The sequence below is a fragment of the Rutilus rutilus genome, assembly GCF_951802725.1.
Source record: "Rutilus rutilus genome assembly, chromosome: 25".
In the NCBI taxonomy this organism is placed as follows: domain Eukaryota; kingdom Metazoa; phylum Chordata; class Actinopteri; order Cypriniformes; family Leuciscidae; genus Rutilus; species Rutilus rutilus.
The window spans coordinates 8,820,155-8,845,472 of record NC_140229.1 but is presented as its reverse complement, the minus strand read 5'-3'; the positions used below and the strand labels follow the sequence as shown (position 1 = coordinate 8,845,472).

At 36.3% G+C, this 25,318-nt stretch overlaps 3 protein-coding genes across 4 annotated transcripts; 1 reads left to right on the top strand and 2 right to left on the bottom strand.

Annotated features, from left to right (window-relative positions):
- Positions 1-130: 130 nt before the first annotated feature.
- Positions 131-4,612, bottom strand: plekhb1 (pleckstrin homology domain containing B1). Of its 2 annotated transcripts, none has more exons than XM_084400743.1 (6): positions 4,416-4,612; positions 2,503-2,655; positions 2,313-2,415; positions 2,173-2,212; positions 1,994-2,087; positions 131-1,240 (listed from the first exon to the last, which is right to left on the bottom strand). In XM_084400743.1, the coding sequence occupies exons 1-6, from the start codon at positions 4,450-4,452 to the stop codon at positions 1,107-1,109; spliced, it is 561 nt and encodes a 186-aa protein (XP_084256869.1). In that variant the 5' UTR covers positions 4,453-4,612; the 3' UTR covers positions 131-1,106. The 2 variants fall into 2 exon arrangements, with proteins under 2 accessions (XP_084256869.1, XP_084256870.1); XM_084400744.1 differs by having other exon boundaries at positions 2,009-2,087.
- An 895-nt stretch (positions 4,613-5,507) lies between these two features.
- LOC311284989 (F-BAR and double SH3 domains protein 2) lies at positions 5,508-19,381 on the top strand. The gene is made up of 20 exons (XM_084400347.1): positions 5,508-6,097; positions 6,664-6,761; positions 6,931-6,976; positions 10,443-10,519; positions 10,599-10,743; positions 10,823-10,956; positions 11,114-11,168; positions 11,372-11,500; positions 11,689-11,811; positions 12,499-12,594; positions 13,483-13,599; positions 14,325-14,423; positions 14,700-14,852; positions 14,941-15,063; positions 15,154-15,237; positions 16,084-16,276; positions 16,377-16,600; positions 16,712-16,862; positions 18,604-18,665; positions 18,745-19,381. The coding sequence occupies exons 1-20, from the start codon at positions 6,077-6,079 to the stop codon at positions 18,826-18,828; spliced, it is 2,214 nt and encodes a 737-aa protein (XP_084256473.1). The 5' UTR covers positions 5,508-6,076; the 3' UTR covers positions 18,829-19,381.
- A 1,150-nt stretch (positions 19,382-20,531) lies between these two features.
- Positions 20,532-24,716, bottom strand: dhrs13a.2 (dehydrogenase/reductase (SDR family) member 13a, tandem duplicate 2). The gene is made up of 5 exons (XM_084400348.1): positions 24,387-24,716; positions 23,534-23,652; positions 23,340-23,463; positions 22,848-23,174; positions 20,532-21,285 (listed from the first exon to the last, which is right to left on the bottom strand). Exons 1-5 carry the CDS (start codon positions 24,598-24,600, stop codon positions 21,026-21,028), a joined length of 1,044 nt encoding a protein of 347 aa, XP_084256474.1. The 5' UTR covers positions 24,601-24,716; the 3' UTR covers positions 20,532-21,025.
- Positions 24,717-25,318: the final 602 nt, after the last annotated feature.

Below are 25,318 nucleotides of genomic sequence, written 5' to 3'. Positions count from 1 at the left end.
AGTAAGCTTTTATTGGATCTGTACAGAAATTGCACTTTGATTGCAAACACAGAAAATGAAATTCCTGATGTTTTGTACTTGTGTAGGTGGTTTCAGCGTTTTGTTTATTTATAAGTGGTGTACAACAATATCAAGTTGATAACTTTCTACATTTCCAAAGTAGTACATTAGTGCATAAACAGGCCATGTCTCCCTCTAGTGGCTAGTCATGGGAACTGGTTCCATTATGCAGCTTCGTCATTGAGGTATCTGTTCAGTGGTCGTAGAGTGATGATAATGTCATCTCGTACAGTTTTTGAAAATGCTCATTATTGCGGTCATAGAGTGAACCTTTCGCTGATTGTTTACAGTTTAACGGAAGTTACTCCCAAATTCGTGCAAGGCGTCATGGGGCGTAGGAAAAGGTGGATAGAAAATTCTTGTAAAGAGTATGTAGGCTATAGAGCAGTCAACGGTCTGACGGTCACTCCCAAACCTCATGCTATATGGACATCATAAATTCAGGGTTCCAGTGGTTTATAGTTGGAGCTATTTATAAATACATAGATCTTGTATCTTGACAAAATAACAGATAAGTCATGGATAAAAATGAACAAGTTTGCAAAGCTCTACGTGTACATACACAAAGCAGAATAATAGCAGCAAGAAAATACAATCATTTCGTTATGTGCAGAATTATTCTCTAGATATGTTATAAATATCTGTTGATATTTCACCAATCAAAGAAAAACAAGTCTGTTCTGATTCATTTGTGCAGCTAAACTATCGTGTAACGTTTTTCTTTAAAAGGATAGCTTTTTTCTTTAGGATAACCATATTCATCCGCACAGTTACAGAGCCGAAGCACAACCAAAAATGTTGTTCTTCTACATAGCCTATACCTTTAAATAAAGCAAACTAATCCCTCTTTAACATGACCTTATTTTTCATTGACCTCTTAATGCCCACTGAGTGTAAAACAGCTGCAGCTATTCTCATATTTGCATATTTATATGCAGGAACAGGAGCATTTGCTATCGCTGAGCTTTGTGGACGACAATTCCAGTAGGCCTATATTCTTTCATCCCGCTGGATTTCCAGTGACCATCCCGCTATCCGACTGGCCCTCAGCAGAACCAGAAGGGCATCCATAGAAGTGAACGCATTGCTGCACCCGCAGCCATTCCAGCCAGGAGTCCCAAAGCAATCTGCTCTCCGAAATGTTCATCAGAGTTTCTGTGCACCCAGACATGCTGGGTTCCTACAAGGAAGCACATCAGGTTTAGGGGTACGTCCGTTGTTAAATGTGTCTGCGTTAATTGGAACTTGTCATTTAAAACAGGCAATAAATAAAGTTTTACATTTAAGACTAAGAAAAAATGGTAACATGGTAAAATGGTCAGATTTGGTTACATTTAAAGGTAATGCGTTACTTTACTCGTTACTTGAAAAGTAATCTGATTACGTAACTCACGTTACTCACTTCTTAACACTGCTAACTGATGCTAGCAAAGGATAATAAATAGCCTACTGTAATGAATGTATTGCTCATTGTTGTTAAAATTAGCTGATGCATTAACTAATGGAACCTTATTGTAAAGTGTTAACGAAATATCTAAAATGAATAAGAAATATTTAATATCCTGCACAAATTCTAAAGTATATTTTTCAATTATATTTTTCAGTCATATTATCAGCTGATAATAAAAACATTCAATACAAATATTGTAATTAAATAATTAAATATTTTAAATAGTGGTCTCAGACTTTTGGAGACAAATGTCCAAAAAATGACTTTTTCTGTCTTTTGAATTCTCCATGATTGTTCAGCACTTTGAGCTATAAAGAATTTGTTAAGTGCTTTACCTAAAGGAAATTAATGAGTGAGCAATATATACTTACAATAATACTACTGATAATACCAATGTATTATATCAGTGTATAAAAAACAACAAATGGCAATAACCCTATCTCTGTGCTTTCTGCCGAATAAGGGACGTGTTTGTATCATTACCTCCACAACCTGTACCTGGCATGATGTAAACTGCATTATGACTGTCAATCGGAACGGTCTGGTAAGTGTCGTCATAGGGATTGTATGTGAAAACCTGTGAGAGTGAAAAGAAATGTGAATTGAATAAATATTAAAGCAAAAACCGAAAATCATCCTGCATGTGCAAAAATAACACTCACTGGATTTCTTTTCGCCTCCATGAGTGTGAGTTTCCAGGCCCTGAAAAGGGACCGAATGGGAATAAATTAGAGGGCAAAACAGGTGGGGCTTCAGTTGATGTGGGAGGGGTTACGTAAAAGTGTCAAAGGTCAAGACTCACAGTGCCTCATCTTCACTGTTGGCACACAGGATCAGCATAGCACCATCCCTCAGATAAACAACCAGCAGATTCTCTCTGGGGTGACTCTCAGGTGGACATACACCTGCTCACAAAGACACAAAGTCACTATTGTAAGGGCATTAAAGTATTTTCATAACATGCACTTTCTACATGATAAGTTTCTTCATACCTGCACACTCCAGACCAGACTTCACATTCACACAGGCGCTCTTTAGATTCGCTTTGGTCTCATAGTCTCTTCTGGATTCAGATGTGTAAAAAACAAAGCTCCCATCTATCCACAGGTCACACCAGTTCAGCTTCCAGCGTTTGAGGATTGAAGCTGTGAACGTTTTTAACAAAATAATCATGAAAAAAATTACTTTTTTAAGAGTTTAGGAGTCAACACCATCCCAGATAGCCTTCAATGAACTAATCTGAATGAAATCAAAAGATTCAGTTTGCTGTAATGAACTGAAATGGGCGCTACTAGCTAGCTGCCTTTTGATTCAGTTTAGATTCGTTCATTGATTTATTTATTTGACCTTTTCTGTAGGTTACACCAGTAGGTGGCAACCAGGAGGCGTTTACGTGTATTGAGGAAGCCATTGAATCATTCGATCAACAGATATGTTCAAAATGATTGTTCAAAAAGCTGTTCACATTCAAGACACCATAACAGTAATACAGATTTAAAAGCGTGCAGCTAAATGATCATAAGTACCTGATTGTTCGAAGCGACTCTTGTGTATTTATAAATGAACATAATAAATATGCATAACAACATATGCTTTATCACAAAGGCTTCAGTTAGCATTAGCAACTCAAACTTCTCAAAGATGTTACTAGACTATGTGCTGACAAAGAATAGACCTATATTTATTTTTAATAGAGAATATAAAGGTCACTTAATTATTTATATTACCAGTCATTATTTTATATTGCATGTTTTATTTTAAGAATCGAGACAATTAGCTTGCGATCTTGAAGGGGAGAATATTTAATTCTGAAGTTGTTATTTTAAATGTATTTATGGAAGTTTTATGTTTTAAATGTGTTACATTTCTTTTTATGTATCATTTGGGGTTTCTCTAGGTGAGTATACAGAACAAACCTAGAGTCTATAACAGCTACTGTACTGTTCTGTAACACTGACCGTAAGAGGATTATTACTGCAAACAGTGTCAGGCTCTGAGTTTCATAACAGTTTTCATAACCTTCTGGAGCAGTCGTTTATTTAATTATATATATATATATATATATATATAAGTGCTGTTAATCACTAATCGCGATTAATCACATGTAAAATAAAATTTGTTTATATAATATGTGTGTGTGTGTGTGTGTGTGTGTGTGTGTGTGTGTGTATACATACAGTACAGTATACATAAACTACACACACACACACACACACACACACACACACACACACACATACTACAGTGATATATATGTATATGTATATGTGTGTGTGTGTGTGTGTGTATGTATGCATGTATGTATGTATATACTGCATGTATATACAAACACGCGCACACACACACACACACACACACACACACACACACACACACACACACACACACACACACACACACATATATATATATATATAATGTTCACATGTATTTTATAAACAATGCAATTAATCGTGATTAATCGATTTGACAGCACACACACACACACACACACACACACACACACACACACACACACACATATACTGTATATATATATATAAATATTGCACATCAGCAGAAATGTACAGTCAAAAAAGCACCCAACAGAGCTGACAATTTTGTGTTATATTTGTGCTGTTCAGTACTTATTCACATCCTAATATCTAGGCTTTTCCAATTTAGATCATTTAACTTTAATTTACATGAATTTAAATGTCAGGAAACCCTATGATCAAAAGCAACTGCACTTTGTTTTCTATTTTTGAAGACAAAATATTCACACTATAGGGTTGTTTTTTTGCTAAAAACATAAACTACTTTCATAGTGGTGCACTGAGCAGATTACTTATATAACTTATATAACTTATTACTTATATAAAGAAGACTTATATAAAAATACCTAAATGAATAATCTTCTACTTACACTGTCTCCAGAGCCAGCCAGATTTGAGCAGAGCCATTGATCAGTCAGCTGCCACAAGAGCAATAGCAGTATTCCTAATGTTGTGGTGCTTGTGACGTGACGGCGGAGTTTGTGCTTTTGTTTGTGAGCGATGACAGTGACTGTAAGACGTCTCAGCAGTCAGAGGGGGTTGTTCTGCTGGAATAGTTTGATGACTCTTTCTCTAATCCCTTAAACAGGCCAAAGTGAAGCTTCACTTGGCCAGTAATCTCAGATTACAGATTACAGTGAGTTAGTACTGGTTGTCTGTGGAATATTCTCTCCTTTTCCTGCGTTACTCAATCTCTTCTTCATGTTTTTGTGTATTATATTAAGTCTTTATAGTTATGCTCTTAGCAGTGTAGCAAGGTTCACATACAATTTTAAACCTGTTCAGATTTAATGCAGGCTATGCATACTCAAACACACTCATCTTAATCTTACTTTTGGACTAACAGACTAACCTTAAACCTAAAATGCACCTTATTGTATTTTCAGATTTGATTTGATTTTAATTTCATGTCATCCTTACAGGCACAGCAAATCATGTTCACTCACATACCTTAATCTCGCCTTTAGCTAAATTTAGCAAACATTGAGTAATTCGAGTAGTCATATCAAGCCAATTATCTCTTTTTAAACCATCTAAACAACTGACCTATAAACAAATTCATCAATGAAGCTGTGAATCATTGCATGAGGGTGTCATTTTTTATAAATCAGGAATGACCCTTAATCTCTAGTAAACACTGCCAGCCATGCTAATTTTACAGGCTTTTACAGGCAGACTCCTTAAACGTGTTAGAATTTTTACACACTGCTTGTAGTAACACATTTAGTAGCAGTGTACTTTTAGAAATGTATATCGAAAATGATGCACGGTCATTTAATTTAAAAATAAATCATTTAAATAATTACAAATAATATTTATTTAGATAATAACAACTATATTAATAATATTGTTGTTATTATTACTATTTTAAACTAAAAAAGCACTATTATTTTTTTTAGGATATTGAATTTGAGTTTGACATACGCCCACCACTAGATGGCCTCATCTCACTAACAACAAATGAAGCAGGGCCTCTCACACCACACCCCGTAGATAGTAGATTCATCACTTGATGATGATGAAAAATGACAATAGAGAAAATATTTATTATCATCACTGCAATTATAACGTTATGTAGAATGAGAGCGGCACAGAAAGAGTCTGTAAACCTGTCCACATCTGGAATCTATACACATTTATCAACACAGCCTCATATTCTAACGGAAACATAGCCTATATCAACAACACACATTCATAAACGCACAACAGTACATACACACATAAACATAATTGCCATTTTTCATGAACGCCTTGATAACATGTTTTATTATTATGTTCGGTCACTGGAGGCCGCTGTTCTTCTTCCTTCTGCTCCACTGACTGAAGTTCTCACAAGAGTTTACTTCATTTCTCAGCTGTGTTTTTATGTGAGCGGTTCAACGGAGGGGTCTAGAAGCATTTCACTGCTCCTTTTTCTTTCTTTCTGCCATTTAAATAGAATATAGAATATAGAATTGCTCCGTCCCGCAGATGTGTTTGGTTTTCGAGGGTGAATTTCCAACAGTTTTGTCCTGTATATCCAGATCTAGACATGCAACCTCCTCCAAGAAAGGTGAGTCGACCTGTTCTTTAATTAATAAGATGTTTTTGTTGTCATGTCCGTATTAATGAACAAAATAGCAGATAAATAGATTGATAAATTAGGTGATAGATAGATAGATGGAAAGACAAAGACAGATATAGATAGATAGATAGATAATAAATTGATATATAGACAGACAGACGATAGATAGATAGATAGATAGATAATAAATAAATAGCCTAGACAGATAATAGATAGACAGACAGACAGATAGATAGATAGATAGATTAGATAGACAATAAATAGATAGATAGATGACAGACAGACAGACAGATAATGAATAGATAGACATACATACAGATAGATAGATTGACATGTAGATTTACAGACAGATAGATAGATATACAGATAATTGATAGATAATAGAAAGATATATATATATATATATATATAGATAGTAGATAGATAGACAGACAGACAGACAGACAGACAGATAATTGATAGATAGATAATAAGTTGACTTGAGGATGCCAGACACATTGGTGTGATCGGTGTCAGAGTTGCTTCTCCATAGGTTGTCATTGTGTGTGTTGCAGGTAAAAGTTACACAAGAGGTGAAACACACTCACGCTGAGCAGCTGAACAGACTCCATCTCAAACACCAGACAGACTTGGACTTCCTGGAGGATCTGAGGTAATTCACCTTTGATTGACCTTTTACATTGCTATGTAACTGTCAATCAATCTATTTTCTGTCTATTTGTTGGTATGTTAGTGCTAAACTGTTTGACTGTGTGTGTGTGTGTGTGTGTGTGTGTGTGTGTGTGTGTGTGTGTGTGTGTGTGTGTGTATGTCATCCTCAGGACTTACAGCCAGAAGAAAGCACTAATAGAGAAAGATTACTCACAGGTGAGTTGTGGCCACCATGTTCAATTACATGAGTTCATAATTTACATTGCATTTAGTTTTGATAATGTATGGCGATTTGTGTTCCGAGATAAAAAAAAACAAAAAATTTAATATAAAATCTCATTCAGCTAAGATTTTTTTTGGTCAGAATAATAAAAAAATGTGTCTGCCTCTGATGTAAACAAGCACTAATGTTTTATGTGTGCATTTGTTTTTGTAGAGAAGCACATTTCGTGACTCAGTGGAAAAAACTGTGGTTGTTAACGATTTGCAGGTGGTCGTGTTTTTACCAGTTGCGTTCTGGTTCAAATCTGCTTTTGTTGTCTCTTTCTGTTACATTGCTGAGAAGATCTACATGACATCAGTTATGGGACACTGCATTGTGATCTCTAATTTCTGCTGATCTCAACATTATCTCACTTTATGGGCCCTATCATACACCCGGCGCAATGCAGCGCCATGCGAGTGTTTTTTGCTAGTTTCAGCCTGACGCAGGTATCATTTTAACACCCTGCGCCACGTGGTTTAAATAGCCAATGCATGTGCGCCCATGGACATGCTGGTCTGAAAACGAGGTGTGTTCAGGCGCATTGCTGGTACGTTGATACTCTGAGGCAACTGAAATAGACTGCGCCATTGACCAACTGAAACCTGGTCTAAAGTCAATTGCGCAATTTTTTTTTTTGTTATTTAAAGGGCGCGTTAGTAATGTGCGCCTGTAGGCGGGTGCACAATGCGCAAACACTCTGCTTATTACACACAGTGGGTTATTACGCAGCAGCACACAAACATGCCGAATATAAAAAATAAAAGGACTACTATGTAAAAGATTATTATCGTGTGCATAAATATATGGTGGAATCCGGCTTGTCCCGTAGATTGTCTGCTTGAGCGCTTTAACCTCGCGCACTAGCAGATCCGTTTGCGCTCTGGAGACACGTTCGGTCTTTCCACTATCAAATTCCGTCATGTAAATAGCGAATCCTCCATGGTGTGACCGCAACTGGCTTTTAAAGGGAATGGGAGATGAGACTCTGATTGGTTTATTGCACGTTTCGCCCAAAACACACCCATTACTCATTAAGAGAATAGAGACAACCCTTTTAGACCATGCGCCGGGCGCGCCGACCATTTTCCCGTCGTTAAACTAGTAAAAGTGGATTCAGACACGCCCTAAGTACACTTGCACCGTGCGCTTTTTAGACCATGCGCTTAGATTGTTAAAATAGGGCCCTATGAGTATGATTTCATATATTTGGGATGTACATCAGAATGTTATTTTTTCTTAAACCACAAAATTGAAGTTAAAAAAGGTTTTGACTTTCTATACAAATTATACAACTTACACTACAATTCACAAGTTCGGGGTCAGTAATATTTTAACAGTTTAATTCACCAAGGAAGTATTAAATTGATTGAAAGTGACAATAAATACATTTATAATGTTAAAAAAGTTCAATAAAAGTTTTTCATTTTAACTTTCTATTTATCATAGAATCCTTAAAAAAAAAAAATCACTGTTTCCACAATAAATATATATATATATAATATATAAATGTTTCTTGAGCACCAAATCATCATATTAGAATAATTTCTGAAGGATCATATGACACTGAAGACAGGAGGAATGATGCTGAAAATATATGCAAATACATAACAGTTATTTTAAATTTTAATACTATTTCACATTTTTTTTACCTAATTTTTATCAAATAAATGCAGATCTTTCAAAAACATAAAGAAATATGACGGACCCTAAACTTTGAAACTGTAGTGTATAGTGCATTAACAGATTTACACACAAAGTGTTTATATTTACAGCCTGACATGTTGATCATCTTCATCCTGATACTATAAGATCTCTGTGATCATTTGGTGAATGGGAGCCCAGCTGTCTGAATGACGCTCGGTGCGTGTGTGTGTGCGTGAGAGATTCTTTACTGTTGGTTCAGAAGCTTGTGCACCTGCAGGGCTGCTGCGTGCTGATTGGCTCATGAACACAGGAATCTCTCTCTTCCTCAGGGTCTCTTCCTGAGTGGACTCATCAGAGCTGGCAGCTCATAGGATTAGGTTGACAATGCCAGCTTGTGGTCTGAGGGCCAGGAAGTGAATCCTCTGTGTTTTGAAGGGATGCTGGTCACTCTCTGGCCTTCGTAAAACTTGTTATGGTTCATTATCATCAGTAGTGGTGAAGTAATGAAAGGACCCTTGGTAGACAAATATTAACCTTTTTTAAAAACTGCGTGTTTTTTTGCTGATATTTTGCCATGTTTTTGTGACTTTTGGAGATCAGTCCAATACAGTGACATTCGCTTGACTTGAGGATGGAAAGTGAGTGGTAATTTCTCCTTTCTTCTGTTTCACAAGCAGCCAGTTATTCACTCACTTGTAAACCTACACATGGGCACAATTTGCACCGCTGTCTGGCATTTAAGTATCAAGCAGACAGTTTTGCTTTTACAGATTGTCCTCCATGTTTTCCACATTTGCACTGATCTGGAGTGACAGGATAAATGAATATTTCTCCTTTAAGGCGTCTATTTTATTTTGTGCTGACTCTTGAAGTTGAGTTTTTAAAATGCTATTTAGAGGTTCTGAATCTAAACTGTCATAAACATTTAATAAAATGATTTTAAAGCGTAGTTTTCTTGTTTGTTTAAAAGGCACTTAAAGGAATAATTCACCCAAAAATGAAAATTTTGTCATTTTGTCATCATGTAATGATTTTGTCATTACATACAGGTTTGGAACAACTTGAGGGTGAGTAAATGATGACAAAATTTGACATTTTCGGTGAACTACCCGTTTAATTTACAGTAATCTTATCAACTTGACTGCACTGACACTACACTGAGAACAAAACTTGAACTAAATTAAACTGGACAATGTCAATTGTCTTCTGTAGATTTGCTTTATAGTTGAATCAAACAGGGACAGGGATGTGACTCACATGACATCACAGCAATAGAAAACCATAACCATCCAATCAATTCCCGATGGACAAAATCAAGTCCCGCCCTACGTCTTTTCTTGTTCGAGAAGCCGTTTCACTCGGATATACGTCACAATAAGAAAGAAAAGACTATCGTAACTTCTATTTCATGCCGACTTTAAGCTTGTTGCATAATTTGATGAACTTTGAACTATCATTGAACTAAAAACTGAATCAACACTGAAGCTGAATAATTATACTATTATCTTCTGTTTTGAATTGAGTTCGCTTCATGACTAATGAACTTTGTAACATTGACACTGTCATTGAATCAACACTGAACTAACCTGTGATTAAAAAAATGACACCGTTGTCTTTTTTAGAGGTGCTTTACTGCTGAAATTGTATTTGTTCATAATTGAAGAACTTTGCAACATTAATACTGTTATTTTCTTGTCCATTACTGTGAAGCTGCCTTTAAAGAATCAGTATTGCACAAAGCGCTATATAAATAAATGTTACTTGACTTTGTAGGCTCTGCAAAAGCTTGCCTCGCAGTACTTGAAGCGAGAGTGGAATGGAGCCCCATCAGAGGAGCTGAGAGACTCCAGGTAAAAGGAGAGATTGATTGTCAATTGCATTGTCCATTTGTCTTCATCATTAAACAGATATCTGTGAATATGCGTACAGAAATGTTTGGGCCGTGTGGAGGTCTTACTTGGAGGGTGTGACGAAAGTGAGCCAGTCTCGTATAAACGGATGTGAGAACTATAGGAGCCAGATCTCGGATCCTGTGAAGACGTTCAGAGCGCAGAAGGACCTGCAGCTGAAGAGGGTGAACACATTAACAGATAAAATGCACTAAAGCGTCAGAGTGGCAGTTTTTGAAAGTGTTTATTCATCTGTCCTCTCAGTGCTGCGAACATCTGGCGAGAGCTCAGGCCGATCTGCAGGTCACCATCAGAGACCTGGAAAAGAGCAGGAAGGCCTACCAGGAGGCGGAACAAACAGCGCAGACTGTGAGAGAGAAAGCTGATATGGAGGCCAAGTACGTTCGCTGACCTGTCACATGTGAAGGAAGAGACATCAGCTGTCTACAGAACCGGGCATAGGGTTATCATGGTTTTCAGTTTTAAATGAAGATTCATCATTTTTTGCTGTTTTTCCCTCTTTTCCCTTCTTCCTGTTGGCTCATGCAACACAAGGTCAAAGCTCAGCCTGTTTCAGTCACGCTCCAGTTTGAAGAGGGCGAGTGTGAAGGTAATTAGCACAGTATATCAGTCCCATACTGGTTAGTGGTCTATACTGGATATTTAATGGTGCATGCTCTTTTGTCCTATTTTTGCATATGGATTACATTTGCCATCATCTAACACTCAATTAAAGTTATGTTGTAAAATTTCCTAATAAATCATGGTGACTGAGAGTCAAGTGTACATATGAACATTTCCTGTTGATTTCAGCTGAAAGCAAAGAAGAACGAATGGAAGTGCAAAGCCACGCAAGCAAGGAACGATTACTTGCTCACACTGTCAGCCACTAACGCTCATCAGGACCGCTATTATGAGACAGATCTGATCAGCTGCATCACGGTGAGGATGGATGTTTTCATCAGTTTTTGGCCTATTCATTTTTTATTTAGCATAATCTTTTGTGTGTTTCACTTTGGCAGGTTGAATTTCTTATAATTCGCTATATATATTCGATATATATATATATATATATAACAACCTAAAATTCAGCTGAAAGTAAAACTATTGTTCCTTGTTTTTGAGTCCAGGTTCTAGATGGCAGTTTCTGCGACCACGTACAGAGTTTTCTCATTTCACTGTGTCAGATGGAGCTTGAGACGTCTCAAAGCATTCAGGACACTTTCCAGTGCCTGCTGGAGACGTCCAGTGGGGTGAGTTACACACACACACACACACACACACACACATTTGAGCATATACTGGTACTGAAAAGCACACATGAACCACAGTGGCCGAATGTAGAGCAGGTAATATGATCTGCCGCTGGAGGGTTATTGGATCAAATCCCAGCTCAAGCATTTAATGCTGACCTTAAAGAGAAAAATGTACCTGCTTTACAGAGTTTGCAGTGGTTAAGGAATGACATTTTTATGTTATGTTAGAATGGAATGGCTTTTTTTAAAGATGTATTGATGTTTCAAGTCGGCTGTAACTGGGTAGAACATTAATAATGTTGAGATTAGAAATACAGAATGATTGTTCATTATTATAAATGTGTAATTTGAAGAAAATCAGCTCATTTTCAACAGTGTGACTGCCTTCGGTATGTGTCATTAGGTCTTATGTGGTCTTGTGTTGTTGTAATTCGATGATTCTCACAGTGTTTCCATTCAGTTTTGAGAGTCAGGTTTAATGTCTCTATCTAGCATCAGGTTACAGCAACACACACACACACAGACACAGACACATACTGATCATGAATTACCTGTTCTGGTCTGTTGTTCCTCCTCTGTTAACTGTGCTATTCTTGTTAATGTGACATTTTGACTTTAGTCTACATTGGTTTACATTAGTTAAATTGTCCCTGTGTTGTGTGTGTGTGTTTGGCCCCTTTGTAGGTGACACAGGATATCCACCAACAGATTTTCATTCAGGACAACCCAGTGTTTCAGAAAGCCGCCCCCTTCCAGTACCAGCCCTGTGAAAATGATTCGGTAAGTTGCATTCAACTAAATAATATGCGAAAGATATGTTTTTCGATGTTTATCTAACACTCACTTTAAGTTAATAATTAAAAACACTAATAATTGAATAACACTGTTAAATGTTATTCAAAATAAATGTAATACTGTACATTACAAAGAGGAAAAGTGCTCTAATTGACTGCGCAGCTGTTTTTCAGATGTGCAACAGCGCCCCCTGCTGCCCGCACGTCATCTCGCCCCTCATCACCCCAGCATAGTGGCCCGTTTGTTCGCTAACCCTCTTTTTGTTTGCAAGTCTAACAAGCATTAGTCTGTTCCTAAAGAAAACATTAGAGATGCAGCCCTGAGCGCTGGTGAGGCGGAAAGATCAGGGAAAACTGGGCGTCAGTGCAGGCAGGAAGGTCTGTGAAAAGAGGGCATTGAGAAGTGAACCTGCCCTGCCTCTTGCACCCCTAACAAACACCTCCCATTCCCCCCTTCCTAAAATTATAAAAAAAAAATTTAAAGTACAAATGCATTTATTGTATTTACATAAAAAATAATGGGAATTATTTCGAAATAGTTTTATCCCGTTCAGTGGATTTTATAAATATGAGTAGCATGCTGTACCATCCACGTATGCATGCATTTTGTCAAGAAGCTGTCGTAATACTTCGTTTCTGGGGAACAGGAGCTGCTCTGTAAAGCAGCATCTGGAAGGATCATTCTTCAAGAGCTTACATCACTTGAACATTTAGTCTGTCAATATTTACGTCTCGTGAAGCAAAGATTTGTTCATCTGATTTCGGAGATTGATGTTGTTCCAAGTTGTGCTGTGACTTTAACGCGTGCACTAAGAAGTTATCAAGGTTTTATGTGCAGAAAACACTCTCTCTTTTTCTCTCTTTCTCTCTTCAGGTCAGCGAACTGTTGAAGGAGAGTGGCACGGCTGAAGAACACAGTCTGAATAAGGAAGCACGGAAATGGGCCACACGTGTGGCCAGAGAACACAAGAACATCATTCTCACACAGCGGGTGAGGGGTCACTGAAACAATATGATTGTGATTTGTGATATTAAAAATAAATATATTTATTTCTATTTATATATTTTTCTATTTATATATTTATTTCTATAATTTATGTATATATTTGTTTCTTTTTCATTTATATATTTAGGGTTGCACTAAAAAGTGTCTGATGTTAAAATAAATATAAAATATTATTAATATATTTTATGAAAATAAAGTAAATTATTCGTTCATCTAATCTAAAATAAAATTAATTAATTAAAATAAATACAAATGAATAAAATATTATTTTATTAAAAGTAATTATGTTATGTAATCTAAAATATTTTTTTCTAAATGGCCAATATTAAAAAACATATAAAAATAATACAAGATTATTTTATTAAAATTAATAATGCTATTATCTAATCTAAAATCTGTCTAAATTTTGTCTAAATAAAAATAAAACAATAACTAAATGTAATAAAATAAAGTAATATAAAATCTATTTAGTCTAAATAAGTCAAAAATAACAATGTTCAATCAAATATTATAAAATAATAATATAAAAATGGTTTTGTCTAAATAAACAAAAAAACTAAAACAATAAAAACTAAATTTAATTTTTAATAATAATTACATTTTGTTTCAATAAATAAAAAATAAAAACAATATCAATAGTGCTGCAAGTGAATTTAGGCATTACAACATTGCAACAATGTACAGTAAGAAAAAAGATTTTTTTTTTTTAGACACTGTCGGAGTATGAAGAGTCGCACCAACAGGACCAGAATAACAACGAGCTGGAACTGAAAATGGACGATGCAAGAGAATGCATTCGGAAATCAGAGGTGAAGAGTTTTTTTTCCTGTGTTTGTACAGTATAAAACTCCAGATCATAAGCTGTCTGTCACCTCTGGGAGAAACGTAGAAAATATCGGCTCAATGGCATCACACTCCCTCTGCTGGTCGCTACTCGTTATTTTGGTTATTAAAAGAAGCTGCACATTTGGTCAATGGTATGAAACAGTACCATTTATTGTATCAATAGTTGTTGGAATAGTTGTGCATAAACAATATGTTATAGAACAGGAAGTGAGTAGATAATGAGTCCACTCTTCCTGTAGACGGTGAAACAGAAGGCAGAGGTGCGTCTGAACCTCCTCAGAGACGTGGGTGTAGCTGTAGACGTCTGGCTGAAGAGTGCCATGAACCAAGTGTTGGAGGAACTGGAGAACGAGAGATGGGCGGCCCTCAATGCCCACGATGCTTCATTCTCTGTAAGTCTCAATCGCTCACAGTCAAAGCCCGATTCACGTAGACCCCTATAACATATTATAATCATGTTTTTATGACAAATGTCTTCAGCACTCTGTAGATTTGGACAGAGAGGATGATGAGGACACAGAGACGTTGGACGACAGCAGTTCCAGTCCGTCCAGCACTCACAGGAACTACCCGCTCACCTGCTCTGTGCTGTACTCGTATCAGGTACATACCTTGCCTGGTCTAGCCTGACATTCACCTGGATTTCAGGGTTCTATTCATGCATTTGTGATGTCATTTCCTGTACTTCCACAGGCATCCCAGCCTGATGAGCTCACCATCCAGGAACAGGAAATACTGGAGCTTATTGATGATGGAGACATGGAGGACTGGGTCAAGGTACACGCACACCCACTCAACTACATCAGGGGTTTTTACATTTTTCAATACATATGATTCCCTTGCCTTGCTCTTCCCTAGAATATAAATGCATATATTTTCATTTATTTATTAATTATATATTTTCATATATACAGACCCATTCATACTGTGTGAGGAAAAATATAATTTATTTAATTATTTACAAAATGATAATAAAAATTATATTTAATAAAATATAACGCATTCAATTAATCAAAAGTGACAGTAAAGACACTTATAATGTTGCAAAAATATTTTTTAGTTCCTGAGCGCTGCTCCACTGCTTTTTAACATTGATAATAATAATAAATGTTTCTTGAGCAGCAAATCAGAATATTATAATGATTTCTGAAGGATCATGTGACACTGAAGACCAGAGTAATGATGCTGAAAATACAGCTTTGCCATCACAGGAATAAATTACATTTAAAAATGCATTAAAATAGAAATTAAAATGTAACAATATTTCTGATTTTACAGTATTTTGATCAAATAAACGCAGCCTTTGTGAGACTTCTTTCAGAAACATCTTACAAAATCTTATTGACTCTAATTATATATATATATATATATATATATTACACAATACTATACAAATGTTTAGTGTATATAAAAGTTTCATCAGTTTTGAGAATTTGCTTAGTAAAATATTGAAACTATTTTAAATGGTATTTTTAAAATTATATTTAGATTTACATTTTTTTCTTTATATAAATATATTTACAAACTATGTACATATTTGGATTTTATTTCATTATGTTAACTAAATTGTTTATTTAATAAATATGTTGGCATTTATTGGACAAGTTTTTTGTTGTTTTTTAGGCAAGGAACCAAACAGGGCAGGTGGGATACGTGCCGGAGAAATACCTGCAGCTTCCGACCTCCAACTCTCTTCTGAGCATGATCCAGTCTCTCTCCAGCATTGACGCCCAATCACACACCTCCAGCACTTCTGCAGAACAAGAGCCAGAAATCGAGACACTCACCCAGAGCAGCCCGAACAGTCCCGTCAGCGGTGAGACCACCCGCTATAGCATTATATCTGATATAATACACGTATAGTATTAAACCTTGCTAATAACAAACATTTCCTGCCCTCTTCCTCTTTTGCACAGCCATAAATCTAGCCAGGGCTCTGTATGCCTATGAGGCTCAGACAGAGGACGAGTTGTCCTTCCCCGAGGGAGCTGTTATTTGCATTCTCAGCAAACACAACCAGGAAGATGATGGGTTCTGGGAGGGCGAGTTCAACGGCGCAGTGGGCGTCTTTCCCGCAGTATTAGTGGAGGATCTGTGCGGACCGGAGGGTGCACAAACACACAAGAGCATGAACGTTCAGGTTTATACAAATACTACTGGGAAACACAAGCCTCATTGAAAAAGTTTCTGTTCATGTTTATAGTAAGCCCATGTTGAATATTTTTTTGTAATAGCTGTTTCTTACCACCAGGTGTCTCTGTCAGTTCTGGATCAAGCGGCTTGTCCACCCGCTGCGTTTTCATCCGGTAGCAGTCCAGAGTCCATCTCACTTCCATCTTTAACCGGCACACTCCCTTTAAATGGCTATCAAACCCCAGAACCCCCCAAAATCTCGAGCCACAGTAAGACACAGAGCACCACGGCAGACCCTAAAGCTTTATAGTAAACCTCACACGACTGTTAACATTTTAGTGACGTTCAATCTCACAACCTGATTGTCTATCTTAAAAATGTTGAATAAAAAACTTTTTGTAAGTAGGCCTACCAGTGTTATTTTAGTATTATTTATATATTATATAAATAATATTATAGTATAATATTATATAAATACTATTATACTATAATATTTTAGTATATTTGTTATGTTATTAATATATTGTTTCATTTTTATTTTTAGTCATTTATGTGCTTTTTTTTTCTAGTTTTCTTTTTGTTTGTTTTAGTCATTTTAGTACTCATACTAGTACATACTAGTACTTTAATTAGAAAATTTGAAATGTGTGTTTTTTTTTAAAGTTTTTCTTCTAATATTTATGTTTTATTTTATTTCTAACAAAAACATTTTTAATAAGTTATGATCAAATTTCTAAGAAGTTTGTTTTAGTTAACAGTAGCAAAACTGAGACCCAGGATTATTATTATTATTATTATTATACTAAAATCATTTAAAAAAAATTGTTTCTTGAAATAAAATAAACATTAACTGATGTAAAATAAAATCTAAAAACTTAAACTTACTTTATTTCAGCTAGTTGCTAAAGCAACATTTCTCATTTTCATTTTAGTTTAATTTGATGTACTAAAGTAACTAAAACTGAAATAAAAATCAGTAATAATTATACAGATATTTAAAAACCTAAATAATCTACTAAAAATTACAAAACCACACATCCAAATTACTAAACCTTTTACTAAAATTTTAAAAAGGGGAATATAAAAAATAAAATATTCATAAAAACTATACAGAGGTGTCAAAAGTATTCACTTTCATTACTCAGGTAGAAGTATAGATACTAAGGTTTAAAAGACTTCTGTAGAAGTTGAAGTATCAACTCAAGCTTTTTACTCAAGTAAAAGTGTAAAAGTACTGGTTTCAAAACTACTTAAAGTATAAAAGTAATGTAAGGGAAAAAATGCCATTAAGGATGCCATGGTGCACTACCCCACCTCCTCAAAAAAACATTTTTCTAAAGGCCATAATGACTATAATGTTATATTAAAATGTTAATGTTGAAAAATGTAGGATGCACTAGGCTGCCTGTTTCAGTCGCATATATGCCCATTGAAAATGAATGCATTTTAGTACAATGCAGATTCATTAAAGAACCATATAGCCTATGTGTACTACTGAACATTAACATGTATTTCATGGAGCGGAAGACATGATGACTAGTTGCCTATAAGTATTGTAATGGTGCAAAAAGTCAAACTTCAGAGGCATGTTATCAATAACCTTTATTGGAATGTAAATGCACATCCAAGCTTAGCTACAGGAATCTGTGAGGGCAATGTTTTTTTTTTTTTTTACGATGACAGGCCGGAATGAAAACAAGCCGGAATGAAATGGGTGTAACAAGGCTATTTTTAAAATGTAAGGAGTAGAAAGTACAGATAATTGCGTGAAAATGTTAGGAGTAGAAGCAAAAAGTCGGCTGAAAAATAATTACTCCAGTAAAGTATAGATACCCAAAATGTATACTTAAGTAAGGTAACTAAGTATTTGTACTTCGTTGCTTGACACCTTTGTCACTATAACAGTATCAGTGATACTAAAACAACACTGCTGAGGCCATTGTTCTGTTATTAGATTTATGCTTTTGGGAAATATCCGAATCCCAGTGATCTGTGTGGTCTCCTCCACAGGCCACGCCCACACCCCATCACCCAGATCCCCAGGAGAGGGCGGGTCAGGCACCCTGAGACCTGTGAGACCTGCACTCCTAATGCTACGCCAGTGATGGGCACTTATATGTGGAATCTGATGGGTGTTTTTGTTTTCTGCAGGTACGAGCTGCTCCTCCTCCACCCAAACAGCAGGCGCAGGGTCAGGTGCAGAAGAGAGAAGAGGTGGAGATCACACTGGTGTGAGCACAATTTACAAGATTGACGTGACCATTCATGCTTGAATGCGCCGTGTAAATTCGATCACGTGCAGGGGTGGACATTCAGGAACTTTTTATTGAAGACATGGATGCACAAGTTGACCATTATTTAATGTGGTCCCACGCTTTCTTCTTCTTTAGGGCAATTTCAAGTAAGGCTTTACTAGAGCTACAAAGAGACTTTAAAGGGAAAAGTGGCAATTTCAGTGTTGACTTGTGAGAATTTGTGTGTATGACTCCGTCCATAAACATTTTTAGGGGCATATTACAGTTTTAGCTTAAACTTTGTCAGTATTTTACTTGTCTGGTCTGTCAGCCATTATTTGAATGAATTTTGAGATATTTTTAGCTATTGTAAATTCCAGGAGGCTAAACTCAACCTGAGCACTTTAGATGTAGTTTATAATGCATTGCAGTATTTTGTTTCATTTTTGTTGTCATTTTCTTTCTTTATAATCTTTATAAGAGACATGTGGAGATGCTGTGAGACTTATGCATTTTAGTTTCGGTGCATTCAAGTTAAAAGAGATAGTTCACCCAAAAATGAAACTTTTGGCGTCATTTATTCACTATCAGCTTCTTCCAAACCTGTTTGACTATTTCTTCTGTGGAATTCAAAAGGGAACACAATAGCAGTCACGTGTTCATAGCCTATAATTGCGTGGGAAACTATTTTTTACAGTCTATGGTGGGAAAGCGTCGCCGACATTTTAAAAACATTTTGTAACGTGTAAAATGATGACAGACTTTTTTTTCTGCGGCAGACTCTTCATTAAGTAAAAAATGTGGCCTTTACAAATATAATTTCCCATAGTTTTGTGTATTTTTGACCTCATGTCTCTCATAATGGTTCTCAGTTCTAGTCAGATTTCGTGTCGTTCATCATGACTGTTCAAAGGCTGCTACGGTAAGATAAAAAGCGAAAGTGAAAAACATTTCAATCAACACATATTGTAAAATGACTAACAAAGGTAGGAAAATTGTAATTATTCACTAAGAAACACGTAGGCCTACCTCCTTGTACAGTATGTGCCCGCCCGTAAATGACGCGGGAAGAGAATCTGATGGAAGGCTACGTGCATTCTCAGCGGTTTTCAGTGTTAAACTCACTAAAAACAACTTGTACAGAACGCTCCCTAATGGTTATGTTTAGGTTATTATTTTGCAACCATAAAAGAACGTTCCCAGAACGTTGCAGAGTAGTTATTTTTAAATAACCTAAAAAAAAAACTACAGAACGTTCCCTAATGTTTATTTTAGGTTATTATTTTGCAACCATAAAATAACGTTCACAGAATGTTGCATGGTAGTTATTTAATAAAATGTAGAAATTAGATCAATCAAAACACATTTAAGATATTTTCTCAAACAAGTCACAAATTTTGAGAGCTACAATTTCTTCGATCAGGGTTTTTTAATCTTTCAGATGCCACAGACTCCTTAGCCAAAATATGATTAGTGTCATGTGACTCGAGAGACCCCCATTCTAAAATTGTATACAGTACTGTACTATAGTTTTTACTATAGTGCTGTTCTATTTCTGTTTGATGTATTATTTAAATCTATGTATTTATTTTTATCAATTATGTTAACCAATTTCTTATTTAGTGATGTATAGTAGGAGTTTTCTAACTTGTAGATGCCACAGATCCCAAATATTCCCATGCAAGGGACGGCCTTCCTAAAATTCAAAAGGAAAAAGTTCATATTTATTCATACAGTTTAATCTTGTTTTTCTGTAAATGTTTTCATGGTCTCTGGACCTCAGTTTGAAAACCCTGTCTTAGATTAAGACCTGCTGCCATATGCAACAAAAGGTTCACGTTTGACTCAGTTTACTTTCATTCTGTTGGGTATTATCACATGCGTTAAGAAATAAATACTATATTGTTCATGTTTGTTTGATTTTGATTTTTATAATCAAATATAATTTCATACAGTAAAAAACCAACCAGGATAAAGGTCATTCCGTCACAGTAAAAAAATAAACTCACCCTAGCATACAGCATTTAATGTCAACAAACAACTAAAAAACACTGTAAACCTTGTAAATAATTGTGCGTCCATAAACACGAAAATGCCACAATCAGTTTCGTCACTTCATACTCGTCTTTTTTTTCTCTAGGGGTAAATAAGTTCACAGACGGTCTCCATCCACCAGAAATAAAACAGTTTCTCTGGCTTTATGAAAGGCCGCTCAGTCGTTCACTGACTTCCCAAAGCTTTTTGGCCACCGCATCGTCTTTGGCTTTGGCACTGACTTCCTCCACAGCGCAGCATGAGAAATACCGTCCACTCAAATGCTCAATTCCTTCCTGAACGGCACAATGAAGAGTTGTTTGGGCTCCGGTGTTTGGGTCCAGGAACAGCAGTCTAGCCACTGGCTCAATGAACACTTTCTGCCAGAGACTCACATGGCGGGAGAGCTCGGTCTTTACAACACCTACAAAAGGGATCATGCAATATTAAGCGTTTGTTTAACCCAGTACCAGTGATTCTCAAACTTTTTTGGTCATGCTCCACTTTAAACCTTTAAGAGAAAACTTGTCATGCGTATTGGCCGTTCATTCACACGACAACGTCGTTTTGGGTGCAATTTTTTTAAAACGATACCGTTTTTGTCTCTGTGTAAACTACAAAAACACGAATTTGTGAAAACAATGTCATGCGCATGTGTATTATGTGTTCAGTCTATAGAGGTGAAGAGTTTCTTTACAAAGTGACATCGCCAACTACTGGCCTGGCAGCAGAATACAGCATTTTTAGTTTTAGTTTAGTTTCTGTATGAACGGGGATCGTTTTGACAATGTTGTCGTCTGTACGTGAAAAACGCAACGTTTCCATTTTTAGTACATTGTTGTCGTGTAAACGTACCCTAAATCTAGGCCTACATGTGATCACATTTCGGACTTTTCAGTTGCAATATGTCTTCAATAAAAACTTTCGTAGAGTCATTTATTGCATTTCTAAAAAAAATTGCCTACAAACTTTTGAAGTGACAAACTATTAACGGAAATATGTGATTTCGCATTTGAGTGTCTCCAGTTGGTTGTAAACACACTTAGATATTATGTACAAATAAGTGCGTATGCACGATTAGTGAACAAGACTCTCGCTGCATTTGAATATGCCAACTTCCATACTATATATTATATGCAAAAAACAGTACGTCAAAACAGTATGACGAATTCAAAGTATTAGAATAGTATATAGAAAAACAGGCGAAAAGTACCCGGATGACCTACTGCTTCCAATCAATGGAAACTCCATGGCTGTGTCTGAAATCGCCCCCTATACCCTTAAATAGGGCACTATTTGAGGGGACAGCCATTTGTAGTGGTGTCCGAAACCATAGTGGACATTATCGAGTGCACTCACTCAATCCCGCAATGCACTGCAATAACTAGTGTACAACTGATGTACGCTCAACGGCTAGAGTATACCCATGATGCACTGTGAGGGTCGTGCTGAATGAATTCCCGCATCTGACCAGAAGATGGCGCCCACAGCTGAATCATTCACCCATCCAATTTTCAAACCGCTGGTCCAATGTGGCCACAGCGTAATATCATACAGGTATAAATTCCTTTTTACTTGATATATTAAATTGTTTAGTTAAGGTTTATCGTTAGTTCAAGATAAATCTTTTTATTTTACTACTGGAGCTGCCCGTTTGCAAGTTTCAAATGACTCTTAAACAGAAAGCACAAACTATGCAAAAACGGCAGCCCTTCCGAACTTCGATTTCGAACACAGCCCATGAAACCAGTTGTGAATAACAGGGAAATGACACAACTGACTCTGGTAGGTTATGTGCCAGTAAAAACGTGGCAGATGTAATACGTCATCCCAAACCTGTGTGACTTCTCAGTGGAACGCAAAAAATGGAATTCACATGACGTACAAAGAAATTAAAAAAATCATGCAGGTTTTGAACAACAGGAAGGTGGGTAAATAATGCCAGAACATTAATTTAACTAAACTATACATATCAAGTATTTTTACCTGGATGAACACTGTAGCAGGTGACGTTTGTGCCCTTCATTCTCTTGGCCAGTTCGTGAGTGAACAGGACGTTGCAGAGTTTGCTGTTGCAGTAGGCCTGGAAGAACTGCCAGCTGTATCTCCCTGACCCCAGGTCTTTGGTGGCGATAAGAGAATCAAAATCAATCTTGCCCCAGCGATGGGCCATGGAGGATAGAGTGATGACCCTAGCAGCAGGACTCTCCTTCAGACGGTCCAGCAGAAGACATGTGAGCAGGAAATGTCCAAGATGGTTGACTCCAAACTCTATGCCGAAACCATCCTCAGTTAGACCATCTGCAACAAGACCTGAACAGAAAAAGCCTTTGATTGCAGTGCCATGTTTGTACCCTAATACCTTGTACCCTAATATTCAGATAAGTGGTCAATCAAGATGGCCAAACTTTTAACCTTTGGTTCCCCCAATCTTGAACATTTTGAACATATTGAAACAGTTTTGAGGGTTTGGCTTACCTGCATTATTGATGAGCACATCCAGTCTCGACTCAGATTTGAGGAAGTTCTCAGCAAAAGCTCGCACAGATTTGAGGCTTCCAAGATCAAGCTTCATGTACAGTATATCATTGCTTCCTGTGTCCTGAACAACAAATCTGGGTTAATAAACACTCTAAACTCTTGAATCAGTGGTCTCAAGTGATGGTCCTCACCTTCTTGATGTCATTTATAGCTGCCTCAGCTTTCTTCTGGTTTCTGCAGGCTAGAATTACTCTTGCTCCACGACCAGCCAGATCAAGAGCGGTGGCTTTACCGATACCTGTATTCCCGCCTGAAACAAATTCCAGGTTCACAGAAAGCTAAGATAATTTTCTTACTCAGAGGTTTTCTTTTCTTTTCTATTACAAATATCGAGATTATTTTTGTACTGACATTTTTTAATTGTTATTGTTTTAACTAAGGTTAAGCATAAACTCACTTATTAACTTCAGCTTTAATAAGCATTAATCTACTATGATAGACAGTGTTATTTTACATTTGATTACTTTATTATATTTCTTTTTAGACCATACCTGAACAGTAATGTTAGAGACCTTCATGAAATTAAAGCACTGTGTAGGCCTATATAATGTGTACCTTTGTTTAATTGTTTATCTTTAATATATATAAAAAGTACCGATAGGAATACCGTTAAAGTAACGTTACCGGATCGATAAGCGGTATCGGTAAGAGTAACGTTAGTAATACCGTTAAAACTTTTTACGATACCCATCCTTCATGATACCCTGGTAATAGGTCCTCCAGGCTACCTTCATGATACATTTTTTAGTAAACCTGACTAAAAAAAATCAGTCATTCTGCTTCTCTGTTATTGATTTAAGAAATGTTTAGATTTGTACTGGAAAACCAGACAAAAATAGGCTACTAGTACGAAATATTTTCCCCAGTGTTTCAGATCACATTTAAAAGAGAAAGCAAACGTAAAGACGACAAAAACGCATTTAACGCGGCATTTTCCACAGGTTTAAGTTACCATAATATGAGAACATTGATCACAAACCTCACCTGTAATAATGGCCGTTTTCCCCGTCATATCAGCGGTTCCTTTACATTTGGACTTCTTAAATAACGTCTCCACCAAGAAGACATAAAGACCTGCGATGAGAGCAGCGGCGACGATGAGATGAAACATGATTGTGACCTGCAAGAATCTGCAGGATGTTTTTATGTACTCCGCCCGGCCGAGAACCTGAGAAACCGGTCCGGGCTTTCTCTCCATCCCCCCGCCATGGGTTTCACCAGACCGGTTTGCGTGTGCTCAAGCGAACAATAGGCCTAGGGTTAAATGCCAAAAGATTTAAATGATAAATCTGTACATCTCATAATTTTTTTGTTAACGACTGGATACGATAATTTTTAAACAACAGATCAGTGAAGATGCCTTTACATTTATAAAGTTTCTTAGTTTTTATATCAGCTGTTTTATTGTCTTTGTATTATATTTTATTTTACAAACACAGTCCAATACAATTTTAATTCCTGAATTTTTTTTTTTTTGCAACAAATATCAAATAAACATCACAATTAAATGAACACAATATATATAATAAACACACACACACACACACACACACATATATATATATTTGATAAAATAACATTATTATTACTAAAAATGTGTAGCTGAGTACCACATTAAATTTGTAGTAGCTATTGGTAAAATTTAAGAAAATGCTTGAATGTTGTTTGATATCTTAGTAAAAGTGACATCACCATTCAGGCAAACTATTATGAGTTATCTAACTGGGTTAAAAGAAGAACTGTTGACATCTCTTGACGTACTTTTGACACATGCAGTCCACAGGTGATTGTGCATGTTGTTCCTTTACTAAAGCAATCACATATTTTAACTGGGAGAGGTGACACATTCAACACACTAAAGGCCTCATCATCCCCAGACACGCCTTTTGTGTGTTACGTCTTTACTCTGGTATGAC

Bases quoted from the DNA above. Each gene is read 5' to 3' on its own strand.
- dhrs13a.2 (XM_084400348.1), bottom strand. From the start codon at position 24,600: ATGGAGAGAAAGCCCGGACCGGTTTCTCAGGTTCTCGGCCGGGCGGAG. The intron at 23,653-24,386 runs GTGAGGTTTGTG...AATTTGTTTCAG, and splicing joins GAAAACGGCCATTATTACAG to GCGGGAATACAGGTATCGGT. The intron at 23,175-23,339 runs GTAAGCCAAACC...TTTTCTGTTCAG, and splicing joins TGTGCTCATCAATAATGCAG to GTCTTGTTGCAGATGGTCTA.
- plekhb1 (XM_084400743.1), bottom strand. From the start codon at position 4,452: ATGGCTCTGCTCAAATCTGGCTGGCTCTGGAGACAGT. The intron at 2,656-4,415 runs GTAAGTAGAAGA...AAACGTTCACAG, and splicing joins TGGCTGGCTCTGGAGACAGT to CTTCAATCCTCAAACGCTGG. The intron at 2,416-2,502 runs GTATGAAGAAAC...CTTTGTGAGCAG, and splicing joins GTCTGGTCTGGAGTGTGCAG to GTGTATGTCCACCTGAGAGT.
- LOC311284989 (XM_084400347.1), top strand. From the start codon at position 6,077: ATGCAACCTCCTCCAAGAAAG. The intron at 16,601-16,711 runs GTTTATACAAAT...TCTTACCACCAG, and splicing joins ACAAGAGCATGAACGTTCAG to GTGTCTCTGTCAGTTCTGGA. The intron at 16,863-18,603 runs GTAAGACACAGA...TCTCCTCCACAG, and splicing joins CCCCAAAATCTCGAGCCACA to GCCACGCCCACACCCCATCA.